Source organism: Taurulus bubalis (assembly GCF_910589615.1).
Source record: "Taurulus bubalis genome assembly, chromosome: 5".
In the NCBI taxonomy this organism is placed as follows: Eukaryota; Metazoa; Chordata; class Actinopteri; order Perciformes; family Cottidae; genus Taurulus; species Taurulus bubalis.
In genome coordinates this window covers 25,762,184-25,779,153 of record NC_136593.1, presented here as the reverse complement: position 1 = coordinate 25,779,153, position 16,970 = coordinate 25,762,184, and the positions used below count along the sequence as shown (strand labels likewise).

The window sequence follows — 16,970 nt, the reverse complement described above, 5'->3', positions numbered from 1 at the left end:
CATTAGAAGAACAATCGGTCCTTCGTTGGATTTGTCAGATTATAAATAATGTGCCAAATAGTAATTCTGTGACATTTACAGTTTTAGATAACGCGTTTGTTTTTCTTTTTCTTGGCTAATTCTAATATCTCGGTCCATCCAAAATCACTTTAATCCTAAACTTAATCTGTGGCCAGGTGACTGCCTGTTGTAGTCAAGGTTATACAGTCTTATTTGTATTAGTCAGGTACTTGTTTTTTTCCCTTTTTAATTTACCATTTAGGGTTTCTCAAACTGTTTCCTCAAATCTGAAGCTTCGGCTGCCATCTCCTCTTCTGATCTCCACTTGGAGGGATTGTCCTCGTCTTCGCGATCATGCTTCTGCAACTGCAAACAACAACAGTTTAACAGTATAATTAGTCAGAACAAAGTTTCTGCTGTTTATTTGTTTACTATTCAATATTAAAAGCCTGGCGATGAACCATTCGACTTGAGAAAACACTCTGCGTGAACATGCAAACCCCACATAGAAGGGCTGGCCATCAAGGAATAGAACCAGGGCCTTCTAGCTGAGAGGTAACAGTGTTCAGTGTACAGCAAACTGTAAGTCTAAACATAACATTGCAATGGCTTGGAAATCTGTCCACAGACCGAGCAAACAAAAGTTGATAGAGGGACTGCTGCGGTGCCTTGCCCTTGAGAAACTTACTTATGTAGTTAAAGAGAAATATAACGCCTTTGCAAACATTTGGGGCTCATTTATGGATTTTCTGGAGGGGGAAGATTTTGTTGCAAGCCTGTAGTCTATCCTTTCCCCTTTTTCTTTTAATACTTTAATACTTTTAATATGTATCTATCTGTGCATATGCATATCTGTCACCCTCTACTGTTATTTTTTGGTTCTCTGTTGAGGAACAGTTAGTAACGCCTAACAAAAAAAGAACATGCCATTGATATCTCTATCTGAAATGTCTATATGTTATTGTTTTGTGTGCCTTGTTTTGTTTTGTTCTGTTCTGTCTTTGTGTTTGTTTGTGCATTGTGGAAAAGACAACAATAAAAAAAGATCAGAGATAATTTTCTGTCTAATATCATGCTTTGTCTTACTGGAAACTAGAAATTCCCAGATAACTTGGAATTTCTGAATGCACCTCACAGCGTCTGCCTGCCAACAAGGAAACAAAGCAGTCAAACTTCCCATTTTTTCTATCACACTGACAGAAATATATTTACTTGTTAAAGTGTTTCACAACAAGGAGTGTTATTTTTGCCCAAGAACGCAGATTTTAGTGACTCGTCTGTCATGATTATAATCAACCAAAATGCAGATCGGAGCAAGACACCATTTTGGTTGAAACTATACTTTTGCTTTCAGCTAACTGGCTCTAGATGGAGCCAAATATGTGTATACCACATAGAGCACTGTTAGCCTTAATATTCTTCATTATCTGTCTATATAGCATGGGCAGATAATGCTGAAATATTCACATGACTCTTCAATCAAAGCAACATTTGTTGTGTTTATTACTATTTTCGTAACATTTGTAACATTGTACAGATCTTGAAAAAACAACATGTTCATCTTTGAAAGCTTCATAAGCTACTCAAGATTACAACTTATTTTCAAATGCCTACATCGTAATGCTCCTTCCCTCCTGAATGAATTTATTAAAAGACACTAGCACACCACTACAGTTAACACACGGGCCTCAGTGAACGGGAACTGCAGGGTTGCAATGCGCAAAACCTCATTTGGTCAGTCAGCCTTTTCTACTCGAGGAGCAGAGCAATGGAACTGTCTCCCAACAGAACTGAAAGTACAACACAATTTTAAGGTTTTTAATAAAAGTCTTAAATTATGGTTAAGGGAAAAACAACATTGTTCACAAATGTAACACCCTTGTAACACATACTTTTACTTTGTGTATGTATCATTGGCGGCTGGTGGCAATTTTTTTGGTAGGGCCATCTAATCCCAGTATGATTCAATGCAAAAACAGGTATCACGCATTACTACTTTGCAGTTAAATATTTAACATTTATTCCAACACTTTGACATAATAAGGACATGTTATTAATACAATTCAGTATATTATAATTAGGGATGGGTATAATTTTTTCTTCTTTTCGATACTTCAAATGATACCGGTGCCTAAACAGTGCCTGAATCGATACTTTTTTATTGCCAAGGCAATTTTTTTTCTTCAAATTTAACAATATATTAACTGTTTAAAGTATACTGTAAATAATGAAATACAAAACACTTGACTTCAAACTATATATATATATATATAAATAAATAAATAAATAAAAGGACCGATACAAGCATCAGGTGGCCTGATTTGGGACCGTGTGCAACAGAACTCCACTCAGAAACTGTTGGATTCTATTCTACAAACTCTGCTGCTTTACTGGACTACACATCATCATTAATATCAACTGGAAGAGCTTTGTTCCAACAAGCCGAGGACTATATATATATATATATATATATATATATATATATATATTTTTTTTTTTTTGGGTGGCTCAAGGTGGGTGGCCAGGCCCCGTGGCCCTCTATTGGCTGGCCGCCACTGGTATTCAATTCAATTCATCCATCCATCCATTTTCAACCGCTTATCCGGGGTCGGGTCGCGGTGGCAGCAGGTTCAGCAGGCTTCATTTTCAGTTCATTCTGGGGGCGAGGCGTTCCAAGGCCAGCCGGGAGATATAATCCCTCCAGCGTGTCCTTGGTCTTCCCCCGGGGCCTCCTACCAGTTGGACGTGCCTGGAAAACCTCTAATGGGAGGCGTCCAGGAGGCATCCTGACTAGATGCCCAATTCAATTCAGTTTATTTTATATAGCCCAACATCACAAATACAAGTTTGCCTCGGAGGGCTGTACACATGACATCCCTGTCCCGGGACCTCACATCGGATCAGGAAAAACTCCCCCAATAAAGATAGTAAAAACCCTTTCACAGGGAAAAAAAGGGGAAGAAACCTGAGGGAGAGCAACAGAGGAGGATCCCTCTCCCCGGATGGACAGAAGCAATAGATGTCATGTGGCCAGAATGAATAACGTAACGGAGATACAGCACATTCAATGCATATGACAGAAATTTTTCATATAATGAATAGTAGGCATGGTCCATGATCCAGATAGCCACGATCCATTAAGCAGAAGGAGGTAGAGAGGAGGGGCATCAGCAGGGCCATGGCAGCTGGCAGGCCTGGTTCCAGGCCGGTTCCATCAGCAGGATGGAACTGGTATGTATCTATGTATGCATCTGTGGATGTATTCTCTTTTTTATTCTATTAAAAAAAAAGCCTCCTGTGGACAGGTGTTGGAAATTAGCATTTCGCTAGCAGCTAACAGTGCATCTGTTTTTTTGTGCATAGATGTATGCTATTAATTTTAATGCCACTGTGATGTCCACATCAAATAAATAAAGTCAAGACAACTCCAAGTAAACCGTCATCATGCAAATAGTAAACACTCTTTTATATATATATATATATATATATATATATATATATATATATATATATATATGATAGCATGATAAATGTTGTATTTTCATCTAATTTAGAGCAGTGGTGTATAGTAACGAAGTAGAAATACTTTGTTACTGTACTTAAGTAGTTTTTGGGGATATCTGTACTCTACTATTTATATTTCTGTTGACTTTTACTTCACTACATTTTGCAAAGTAAACTGGTACTTTTACTCCGATACATTTCCCCTGAAACCTTCGTTACTCGCTACAAATTCAAATATATCTTTAGAAAAATTAATCATGAGACCAACATTGAGGACTGTGGTGAAACAGACTCCACGCAAACAGGTATGGTGAATCACAATATTATGCATTAGCCCTCTACATCCTCTAGTCCAGCTGTCACAAACCTATTTTGCACCACGGACCGGTTACGTGAAGAGAATATTATCACGGACCGGGTCCCATCTCGGGGAGACGGGAGCGACGACACCCGACGTGTGTTCGTTATGTCCAGCCACCTCTGTTACTTAAACCTTATTGTCCAGTCTACTGCGTAACTTATAACCCGCTGCACAAAGACAGGATGTTGGAAATGGAAGCAGGTTTTCATGCTTTTTTGGCGATCTCAGGATACTCTGCCTTGGTTTTAATCCTTAAATTTCATTTTTGAGGTAACGTATACGTAACTTCCTGTCAAGATGTTCCATCTGAGGTTCTGCACAGACGGATGTATGCGGTCATTTTTCTAAATAAAACATCTTTCCGGACTTGATTATTATCATACCAAGGGACCCACGGACCGGTACCGGGCAGAATGAGCATACTTATAAACGCACTGTTACAACTCCTTCATAGTGTCATATTGCTTTTTGGAGAATTATGATGAGTTAATAGTAGATGCAAAAGTATACTTCTGTACAATATATTATGTTGAACATAATATATATGGAAGGATCACAGCCAACACAATTATTTTCAACCCAACTCCTTGTCCTTGATCATGGTGGCCAGCACTTAAAAGAATACACTTCATAATTCTCAAAATTCGGACCCTTTTGCTTTTTTATTAACAGCATGCTTGTACTTTTACTTTCAATACTTAAGTACATTTTAGATCAGAAAAATACTTGTGATACTTAAGTACAGAAAATATCAGATACTTAAGACTTTTACTCAAGTAGTATTCTAATAGGTGACTTTTACTTGAGTCATTTTTCAGTAAGGTATCTTTACTTTTACTCAAGTATGGCTTGTGGGTACTTTATACACCACTGATTTAGAGTTACAATTGAAGGCAAGTAGTAATAAAAGACATTCAGTTGTGTCATTGTCTATCTATGGTATCTCGATTTTACACTGCAAGAATCGTATTATTTCCTTTATCTCCATTTTTTTTAGTAGTTTAGTTTACTTACAATGGATTTATATTCCTTAGCTTTCTACCTTTCAAAAGAGACCATATGATCAGTTGCATATATGTTTTATGGTTGAGGAGCTATTCCTGATTAATTAATTGTATTACTTTGGGCTTGCCACAAGCTTCAACAAGTAATGAAGGCAGATGACAGAAGAAGGGGTCCTTTTTGGTCACTTTGTTGAGGGGCCTGGTATCATTGCTTAACCGCCAGTCATCTATTAGCTTTTTAGGGACCATGATGACCTGGAAGGCCCTGGAGCTTATGGTAGGCTCATTGAGTCCAGCCTACCTTGTGCAGGGCTATGTCCCAGAGGCTGGCAAGTGGTAGTGGAAGCGTTGAGCTTCTCCGACAGCTGTGTGGTTCTCGTTTTGTTAACAAATGGCGAATGGCTTAATTTCCTACGCCATTTGCTGATTTTTCCTGTATAGCAATGCTTATCCATGGTACTTTCTGGTAGCATGTTTTTTGCTATCCAAAAAGCAAAGATCACAGATTGCATACTCATATTGGGGGGTGAACAATTCTGTCTTAGTGTTAGTGGAAGTTGTGTTATGTTATCCACAGCAATACCAAAACAGAGAGTTTTGGTGTCTCAGTTGCCCCTGTACGAGCAGCTGAGTTGATGTCAAAACATTGGCTGGTGTGTGCTGCCAGTGTGGACACAGACACCCTGCTTTCTCTGACAGTGATAAACATGTCTTTGCATACTAATGTTCTGCGTGTGTCTTCATCTACTGCTGGCTAAAGAAAACACGGGAACCGACTGCAAAAATGACACTACTGTGTAACTCAGTCCTTATTTTATTCTAGGAAATACACATTTGATAACAAATACACTATTAGATTTACAACCAGGTTAGCACTGTCACCTCACAGCAAGAGGGGCCAGTGTTTGATCCCCGATCCCAAGAGGTCCTTCTGTGTGGAGTTTGCACGTTCTCCCTGTGGCAACGTGGGTTCCCTCCGAGTTCTCCGACTTAGGATGATTGGAGACTCTAAATTGCCAGTAGGTGGAATGTGAGCATGAATGGGGGTCTTTATATGTGGCCTGCGACAAAATGTCAGCCTCCCTGCGACCCTAAAGAGGATAAGCCGTTCGAATAATGGAACGGAACATTGCAAGCCGTTAATTAAACCATCAAGACTGTCGATATTTCACAGCTTGTAACTCTGTTATATTGTTCATTCTCTTTTATGTTGTTCATTCCGTACACATGATGTCAGGGCGGGTGTGGCGAGACAGAGGGAAGGGAATGAAACAATCAAGAGCCACACATACGCATTTAACAGGGTGTTACACATGACATCTTTTGTCCATCCTGGAAAAGGGATCCCTCCTCTGTTGCGCTCCCGAAGATTTCTTCCTTTATTCCCCCTTTTTTTGGGGGGTGTTTTTCCTGTACTGAGGCAAGGAACCAAGGCCAGAGGATGTCATATGTGTACAGATTGTACAGCCCTCTGAGGCAAATTTGTGTTTTGGGGCTTTACAAAATGAACTCAATTGAATTAAGAGAAATGGTATGGACAGTGAAAAGATGCACACATTGTGTTGATTCAATGCAATGCTGTTAGTTTGAAAGTTCCTTCCTGTAAGGCAGTGGTTCTCAAACTTTTTCTGTCGGACCCCACTTTGGAGGAAGAAAAATGTTAGGGCTCCACCGCCCCAACAAAATTGTAACAAAATGGTCCAACTTTTTGTGACTCTTCCCTCCGTGCTTTTTCAAATAATACAATAAAGAAAATTACAATCCCTTTCAAGTAAACCAGATCGCTCCATCAGACAAAAACTAATAACATGTGCAATCACTTTGTTAGAACAATGCAAATAAAGTTCTATCTCTGCAAAAAATAACTAATATTTGGCAAAAAAATAACTTATTGTGGCTCCAAATAACCTGTTTTGCACTGAATATATTTTTAAGATAATAACAATAACGTTCAACCTATGCAAAACAAAATGAGTGCAGATGTGTGAGCATCACGTTGTATCAGTATTAGTGGCTGCAGTGAGCTGCTTTCCTCTATAAATATTTTTTAAATGAGATGGTAGATTTGATACGGCCGCTCTTAATTCATGCTCAATGTTGAGCTGAGATCTATATTCTGTTTTGAGAGACGCAACAGCAGAAAAGACCTCACGGAGATCTCACGGAGGCTTTTAGCAAAACGACAAGAATCGTCGAGTCGCGCAATCGTAACTTGTTAACAGGGTAACGTAAACATTTCCAGTACAGGCTTTTCTCCATGTATTTATTAATGACGTTTTATGTCCGTGTTACTTTGTATCATGTTCATGGAGAGATTGTTCGTCCTGAAACCACAAGGTAGCGGTTCATCCCCATAGTTTCATGTCTCAGTGTCTTTGAGCAAGACACTGAAGCCACTGGCTATACTGCATTTGAATTTAACTATACAGTATTTAACAATAATTGTAACTAGAATTTTGATGAATTATTACTTATTATGGTTATCTTATTGATTTTTATTTTTTATTCAGAATCATCCAGGCTAACTGCTCCCATTATTGTTATTTTTCCATTTTCTAAGTGACTTCTTCTGTAAACAGAACTTTAAGCAGACTTAAACAGGCACAGTGAACTACAAAACAGTGGAACGTTTTTGAAGCACTCTGTAAGAGCCATGTTAGATTTTATAAGATGTGCTTTGTGATTTAGTAATAAAGATGTTGAAATGCTCTTTTAGTTACGCTATTGACTTGAATTGTGTGCTAGCCAATAGCCCATATTTTAGGTTAATCGGTCTGCGCAGCAAGACAGTGTTTTTATCTTTGTGCCAAGTTAATAAAGCACAGAATGAATCTTGTAACTTTATCTTTTAGTTGAGATAACTTTTTAAAAGGAGTTATTGCCTCTGAAGACTAATTTCGTATCAAGCTTATTGCCCATACACAGGCTGTAAGTAGTGGTAATGTGGATTACCATTCTTCAACATATGAAGCATGTGAGTGTACTGCTCTTTCAGAACACACTCCTCAAAGTGGAGGAAATATCAGGCAGAAAAAAAAGAGAAAGAAATTGCACTTGATTAACCTTTCGCAACCCCATTTTCTCCTCAGGAGGACTGGGTGTTGGACGGCATACAACCCTTTACGTCAGACAGGACACACTTTCATTAAACAGTGACCCTACAGGGTGACTGAGAGGTTGTCCTGACCTCGGCCCCATCCACATCTGCAGAGCAGATAACAAACCATCCATAGGTACTGTAGCCAACAGTCAATGTACTCATAGACACGAAGGGTTCAAGACTATAGGAAAAAGGCAGTGCATGCAGGAATTCTGAGTCCAGAGTAGGTTAAGACCCCAGCCTGTCCATCAAAGTAGACCAAGTCATTTGATTGTCTTGGGCTGCTGTATGCTATGTATTAGTGTCTTGAATATCAACATGATGCTGTGGCATTTTGTCAAATCACACATTGCAGTTGTTGGTGACAACTTTGCATTTGCAAGTAAAAAGCTGCTGAATCAGAATAGGATCAGAATCAGAACTGTTTAATGCCAAGTACGTTTCACATACAAGGAATTTTACTTGGTGAAAGGTGCATAACGATCAACAAAAACAAAAAAACCTGTGTAATAACATAAAAATAAAAAAATGCGCTTTCGCTTGTATTCATTTGAAGTTAAAACCACTCACATCTTGGGCAGAGTTTAGCCCATGTTGCAGCAATTACACCCTTGCAAAATAAATAGGGCAGATAGCGGAAGCGAGTGCTTAATCTGTGCAAAATAGCCGACTAGGTGTAAATCATCGTACAAATAGAGATAACTCTGTTGTATAGATTTTTCATAAATATGTTATTAGCATGTATTATATATATGTAACTTTAACATTTATGCACATTTGTAGGGCTTTGCTTTGGAATTTACTGTATACATTCTCAAAGTATGGTATCCAATTATGCTATATGTCTGTTCTAGAATCCATCTTTCTCTAACCGTTTCAGATCACCTTCATCTGCTCACTTTTTACTTCATGCAGAATCTATATTTAGCAGCACACTGTTAAATATAGACTATAGTGATAATTAGTTTGCCTGCATTGATGTAATTGTTGCTTGTCAGAATAATCTGTGACAGCGACTCTCTCTGACGGCAAAGTGAGCTTGGTAGAAGGTAAAAAATGCTGCCAATTAATGGTGTAGTTGTCGTTTCTCCTAATATAAACCAACGAAACGTTTTGAAAGTTGACAGGTGTTTTCATGATACATACAAAGACCGCAGCTGCCAATAAAGATAACCACTGACATTTGCATCCTTTAAAGTAGCAGTGAATTGTCCAGAGTAAGTTTTTGTTTCCTGAAAGACTATAGTGATAATAAGTTTAAGCTGTATAATATTGTTTTATGCTTAATGTGACCAAGAAATTCCTCCCTAAATTCACTTTTACATTGTATGTGAACTTGGAGGACAAAAGTGATAACAAACCCTTTTGTTCATAGAAAAAAAAGTTTGTGACCTTTTCTTTAGAGCCACCCCCAAGACAGAAAACAAACACAAGACTTCCGCCGTTGAGACAGCTGCTTATGTCCTGGGTGGAACCAAAAATGAATGTTGACTTTATGATTGTTATGTAACGTTGTTATGCTTGTGCAACTGTTACTTCAGAAAGACTGCAAAGGCCAATTATTATTTATTCAGAGTAGTTACATTGTTTTGTTATAACCTTTTTTCTACATGGTTAACCATGTTGTTTTGTTGCCTATATCTAAGCAATTGTTTTCACAATTTGAAACTCATTGCATTGTGCAGTTCAGACTGGTGACATTCAATGTACCTGTGGTTTGCAGAAACATAGGATGCCAAATAAAATTTCTGGCAACTGGATTAAACCTGAAAAAAGTTCAACTTTTTTCATTAGATTAAGATCATGATCTTAATAAATAGAGCAAAAGAAAAAGGAAAATGTATGATCTCATACCACAGGGGACACATATTTACGTTGAACGTAATTTCAAATTGCATTTTGCATAATATGTCAATAAAATTCGAAGAGGTCTTTTTAATGAAATCACTGACTTTTTATTGAGTTTAAAAGGCATGGATGGCATTTTGCTCCATACATATCAAGTGTATTTATCACAAGCACCAGGCTAGAGGTACAGTGTGCATGTCATTTGTGCAAGTGTTTGCAAGGTGCATCTCTCGTCTTACAGCCTATGCCTTTTGAGGGAGGATCACACAAATAACAGCAGACAGGTTGTATGGTTTTCAAAATGTTTTGCCACTTTAACTATATTTGACAATGAAACATTAGGAGGTGGGTATCTATGTCGATCTATGGGCATTGGGGTTATATGGTATGTGCTTTAACCTAACCAGGGTTACCAGGGAACCCTATTAAATGTAATTTTTTTTTGTTTCCTGGCGGTGCATTGGAATTTAAAATAACAGCTGTATAATAAAAAAAATGATAGGATCATAAAACAACAGCCAAAAATACCCATGATTCGTCTAACTGACTACTAATGGCGACTGTGGCTCAGTGGTAGAGCAGGGTCCACCTACTGGCCTCATTTAAAATGCACAAACATATCAATTCCAAAATTAAGGTCAGGTTTACATCAAAATGAGATAAATACACAAACATATGGCGGTTGTGGGTGATAACTTAATATATTGGGCTAATTTATGGTTGTCTAAAGCCTTCGGACTACACTGTTCAGAAAGGCTGGAGGTTTTTCGCAATAAACTGGCTCAGGATAAGTACATTATAAAAGTATTTCACTTTAAAATTGACTAAAGGAAATATTGGATATTTTGCTTCATCAGTCACACAGTAACAGCTGGCCTTTAGCAGCAGTGTATTTTTTCCCTTTAACCTTGACTGTTTTGCTGAGGAAGCTAAAAATGAGGGTACAACGGGTTATGTTGTTCTGAAATCTATGTTAACCAATTGCACTTAACATTTGCATAACATTATAAAATGTTTTAGAGACAGAGTTTATACATACTAAAGCACTACTTAAGGCTGTGTGGGCGTACAGGTTGTCCTCTCTGAGCAGCTCGTCTGTTCCAGCCTTTATGAATAGAAAAACTATTGTGGATTTTATAAAGTCTCAAAACTCTGACTATTGTCTCCAGAAGAACGGAGTCTTTGTAATAGCAGTGACTTAAAGTTTCACATTACTTTTTCAACTTAACATACTCATCTTTCAAGTTAACTTTTTTCACTCGTATTCTTGAACGAACACGCCTGAAATGACAAAAATAAAATGCCTGTGGATACTGAATTTCTTGCTCAACTCTATATTATAAGGGGAAACTTCCAAAGTAAATAAAATAAAAGTGCCATAAAAATTGCCAAGAGCAATCGACGGAATCGTGTATTTACACAATGATACGAATGCCTTCAGGGTGATGAAACGCTGAACGTCCATTCTTCACTGAGCACTGCAGATATTTAATTTGTTTTCCTACTGAGACAAAACATTTTCAACTTTGGATCAAACACTATGTTCATCACTGTATCTTTTACCCAGTTGTTGGAAAGATACCATGAAGACCAACGTCACAACTTGACTAGGCTACTAGTGCTGAACAAGATCCCTAATAAACGCGAAATTACGACATATAGACCGTCAGTAATCTCTCCCTTTGTGATTCAGCCTTACCTTAATTGAGTGCAACGTATGTACAACAGTGGCGGGCCGTCAGGGCCTACTAAGCCTTCTCTGCTGGCCTAAACAGAATCACAAAGTTATAGCTATTTTATTATTTAATTTTTTACTTAATTTTAACAGCTGATCCACTGAATGCGTAGGTAGGAAATCCACAGCCCGCCACTGATATACAACAACTGTATGCTTTTCTAGTCTTCCGACCACTCAAAGCGCTTTAACACTACTTGTCATCATTCATCCATTCATACATTGATGCACCTGCCCCATCAGGATTAACTAACATTCACACACTGTAGGCACATCTACGGGAGCAAGTGTCTTGCCCAAGGATACATCGACATGGGCTAGCGAAGCCAGGATCGAACAGCCGATCCTCTGATTGAAGGACGACCCTGATCTACCACTGAGCCACAGTCGCCTCACAAGCCGGGGGAAATATGGTTCAAACATGTAAAAGTTTGCATAGCAGCCTTCTAAACCATTTTTCTTGGCGCTCTGTGTGCTTTCTTTCTGCTCTCTCTCAACTGAAAATGACTTCTGAGGAAAGCTTTTCTGTCAATGAGGTGTTGTCACATCTCTTTGACCATGAAAGTGACATTGAGGAGAATGTGTCTGAGACAGAGGAGGAGGTCCCTGATGATGAGGCATCCTCCTCCTCTGATGATGAGACCCATAGTGTTGACTATTTTCTGGTGAGGTCAGCAGAGGTCCCGGATCAGCGTGATCGGTAGGAAGGAACAAAAATGGAGACACCGGTGAAAGAAATTAGAAATGCGCCGTACATCTTGACTTCCTGCCACTCGTAGCGCCGATGCTCGCACAGCTGTTGCTCCACACACAGGACAACACTCAAACAAACTGTTTGCACAGAGGTAAGCCCCGCCCCATCTCCGGCGCGAATGACACTACAATGTAGACTGTAATACAAACAGCAATACAAGCAGTTCAGTTTGTCAGGTGCAACATTTATGACATGTTGCTCAGTTGTCTGCTTGACAATCCCATTTTGCTGCAATAAAAACAATTGAAGTGAGATGAACAAAAGACTGAAAACTTTATCTTAATAGATCAAATATGTTGACAACGTTTTCCTTTGGGTACAATTTGCAGTTGGAAATAAATTGCAATATATCACAATACTCAACATATCGCAATACTCAATACATCGCAGTATCGTGATAGTACTGCAGTATCGTGATAGCATTGAATCGTGACTCAAGTATCATTACAGTATCGAATCGTGGGACCTCTGGTGATTCCCACCCCTAGTGTTGACCCTCCTGTTGTCTTCCAACTAAAGCTATAATTGTCCATCTCCCCAGTGCTCATGTCATCAAAAATGGTTCCAGGCCCCACCAGAGACGCCATCCGCCATGTCCAAGACATACAGCATTTGAGCTCTTCATAACACCAACAATGTTTTATTTAAGAGGGATATTTAGGTAGTTAACAAAACAAACATAAAGTACCTGACACTTAAACTTGGGAAAACATTTAAATTATAATCATTTCCTGGAGTTTTAAATTGCTGGATCAAATTGACCCCAAGGGTAAAAGATGTCCGTAAATTTGAAGGTAACCCTCGTTAAGTGCTGCTGACACTAAGTCTGTCATCCGAATGGTATGACACGACAGGCTTGACCCAGATATGGAAGAAGAGGCAGACCCTTTTCTTCAACGTGGACTCTAGTTGGCTAGTGTAGCCTGACATTCAGGACATGAAGCTCCTATTGGTTCAAGTGGGGATTCATTCGAAAGGTTAGAGTTCAGAAGAAGACGTTCTCACATGAAAACTCATTTTGCAAGTGAAAATACAGAAATATTGTGTCATATCTGCCAGCTGATATGAAATGATGAAACACCAGTTTGTGGATATTTAGGGATGTAATAGCGTGGACTACATCTTTTACGGGATTGGATCGTCTGGACCTTTTTACGATCTAACAAGACCGTTGTTGTGGAATGTTATCGATTTATGGATCAATATGAGGCGTCATCGGTGAGTTGCCTAGATTTTTATATTGTTTGTTTGCTTGTTGTTGTCTGACATTAAAGTTAACTGTAGCTACTGTGGTGGTCAGATCTTGAAATGGTTGAAAGAATTAGAATCCAGAGCTTAGCTTTCTAACGCACTAGAGTGCGGACTCGTAGTATCGAACTATATATAGCGACCGTCTCAAGTGTACAATGTACAGTGTACGTGCACGAACCGCAGTCGGGTCAGCGTATACTAGGAGGTTAACTCCCACGTAAAACAAATCTCAAGGACTGCTTTTTTTCACTGACGTGACATTTAAAAAAAATCAGGCACATCTTGTGCCTGAGCAATACAGAAAAACTGTCTCCGCTACATGTGTCTTGGGCAAGACCCTTAGCCCCAAAAAAAATCTCCCGTAGTGTGCCTACGATGTGTGAATGTTGTATGAAGTTATTTAGTCCTGATGGGCATGTGGCACAAGGGCGTACAGTGCATCCGGAAAGTATTCACAGCGCTTCCCTTTTACCACATTTTGTAATGTTACAGCCTTATTCCAAAATTGATTAAATTCTTTTTTTCCCTCAACATTCTACACACAACACCCCATAATGACGAAGTGAAAAAAGCTTTGGGGAAATTTTTGCAAATCTATTAAAAATAAAGAACGAAAATATAACATGTACATAAGTATTCACAGCCTTTGCCATGACACTCAAAAATTGAGCTCAGGTGCATCCTGTTTCCACTGTTCATCCTTGAGATGTTCTACAACTTGATTGGAGTCCACTTGTGCTAAATCCAGTTGATTTGACATGATTTAGAAAGGCACACACCTGTCTATATCAGGTCCCACAGTTGACAGCGTATGTCAGAGCACAAACCAAGCCATGAAGTCCAAGGAATTGTCTGTAGACCTCCGAGACAGAATTGTATCGAAGCACAGATCTGGCGAAGGGTACAGAAAAATGTCTGCGGCATTGAAGGTCCCAATGAGCACAGTGGCCTCCATCATCCGTACATGGAAGTTTGGAACCACCAGGACTCTTCCTAGAGTTGGCCGCCCAGCCAAACTGAGCGATCGGGGGAGAAGAGCCTTCGTCAGGGAGGTGACCAAGAACCCGATGGTCACCCTACAGAGCTCCAGCGTTGCTGTATGAAGAGAGGAGAACCTTACAGAAGGACAACCATTTCTGCAGCACTCCACAAGTCAGGCCTGTATGGTAGTGGCCAGACAGAAGCCACTCCTCGGTAAAAAGCACATGACTGCCCGCCTGAAGTTTGCCAAAGGACACCTGAAGGACTCTCAGACCATGAGAAACAAAATTCTCTGGTCTGATGAAAGACAGATTGAACTCTTTGGCCTGAATGCCAAGGGTCATGTCTGGATGAAACCAGTCACTGCTCATCACCTCATGGTGGTGGCAGCATCATGCTCTGGGGATGTTTTTCAGCGGGAGGAACTGGGAGACTAGTCAGGATCGAGGGAAAGATAAATGCAGCAATGTACAGAGACATCCTCGATGAAAACCTGCTCCAGAGCGCTCTGGACCTCAGACTGGGGCGACGGTTCATCTTTCAACAGGACGACCCGAAAGCACACAGACAAGACAACAAAGGAGTGTCTTCGGGACAACTCTGTGAATGTCCTTGAGTGGCCCAACCCGATTGAATATCTCTGGAGAGATCTGAAAATGGCTGTGCACCGACGCTCCCCATCCAACCTGATGGAATTTGAGAGATTCTGCAAAGAAGAATGGGAGTAACTGCCCCGAAATAGGTTTGCCAAGCTTGTAGCATCGTACTCAAGAAGACTTGAGGCTGTAATTGCTGCCAAAGGTGCGTCAACAAAGTATTGAGCAAAGGCATAATTGTATGTACATGTTATATTTTCGTTCTTTATTTTTAATAGATTTGCAAAAATTTCCCCTAAACTTTTTGCACTTTGTCATTATGGGATGTTGTGTGTAGAATGTTGAGGGACAAAATAATTTAATCCATTTTGGAATAAGGCTGTAACATTACAAAATGTTGTAAAAGTGAAGCGCTGTGAATACTTTCCGGATGCACTGTAGGTTTGCATATGGTCCATAGCGACGAGTCACGACCAAAGTTTGCACAATATATTTACAAACTCACTCATATTATTATCTGTAATAGCATAGAAATTTGGAAATGTTCTAGTATAATACTATAATACTATGTATAATACTATGTTTGTCCCCCAGAAGAGTGAAAAATCCATTTCCATGTTTTCCAATACGCCCTCGAGACTGCAAGACAAGATGCGGTCATGTGATTTAAAGTGGCGAGTCAGAAACACTACGTGAATCGTAAATGCAGAATGAGAGCTGGTAGTAGTCTGACATGGTAAGCTACTAAAATACGCCAGGAAATAATAAAGCCTCATATTAGTATTTTGTTTAGTTCTCATATTGTTGACCATTTTGTGCTTTGTAGATAGGGAAATGCCACCCAAAATGAAACGGGATATACAAAGTGTTTTCAACCAGAGGGTAAGTAGCTATCAAGAAGCCTAGGTCGTTGTTAGCTAGCTAGTAGTAGGCTAACTACCCACACAGTGCAAACCTGTATTATTTTGATCCAGTGAAGATGAAGTGCAGGTTGAGGAAGCAGCAGTTGGACCATCAGGGCTTCAGGTGATGTCTTACTCATGGCATTTTGTCAAGAATTACCATGCATTAGCAATGAAATTGATGGACGTTTGTGGAATCTGACCTTATGTCAGTGTTGCACCCTTAAAACAAACTGTCCACAAACATGTCCTTCTTCGGTTCGCAACTTTTATTAAAACAAATGCCAGGTTAAACACAAGCACACGTTTTCGTCTTCAGCCTGCATACTGCACGTCTTCCTAACTCTTAAAAGAGACAGCGCTCTCTTCTACAGGGTCAATACAATACTGTCTTTCCTTCACAGTCATTATGTGTACAGGTAATCAATGTTCTCAAACATTGCAATAACAACATATGAATTAACTTAAACACACATTTAAAATAAATTATTAGAAATGGACACAGTCGTATTAAATCAGTAAGACATATGAAGTGCTAAACCTACACCCCTGATGTGGCACCTTGCATGGTAACCCTGTAATCAGTGTAACACAAGTAGTGTGTTAAAGACTATAAAAGCACTATACTGTACAAGTTCAGTCCATTTAACATTTATATAGACTTCTTGTTTCACATGGGGAAAGAATTGTCCTGGGTGAAAGATTGTTATTTGTTGGAACCATCAACCGTTATATCTGTATGTTACCAGGGTGTTCACAGCATTTTCTTCTACATATTTTCTCAAAGAAAAAGTAGGTGTCACTTTATGTTATTATAACTCCTTTGCTTGGTGTCCTGGTGGCGGTGACACCCCTGTATTGTATTTATCTGAAACTAACAACCTCACAGCTCTTCCCTGGCCAATCACTAATGAGAATGAACACAATGAACCAA

General features: G+C 39.3%; 1 protein-coding gene across 1 annotated transcript in view; it reads right to left on the bottom strand.

The window, feature by feature from the left end:
* Positions 1–258: 258 nt before the first annotated feature.
* fhit (fragile histidine triad diadenosine triphosphatase) overlaps positions 259–16,970 on the bottom strand; it is a gene marked incomplete at its 3' end in the record, with an annotated part of 218,157 nt that continues 201,445 nt past the window's right edge. The window contains exon 5 of the mRNA XM_079217765.1: positions 259–366. Within this exon, the coding sequence (XP_079073891.1) occupies positions 259–366 (108 nt within the window). The remainder of the gene's footprint in view (positions 367–16,970) is intronic.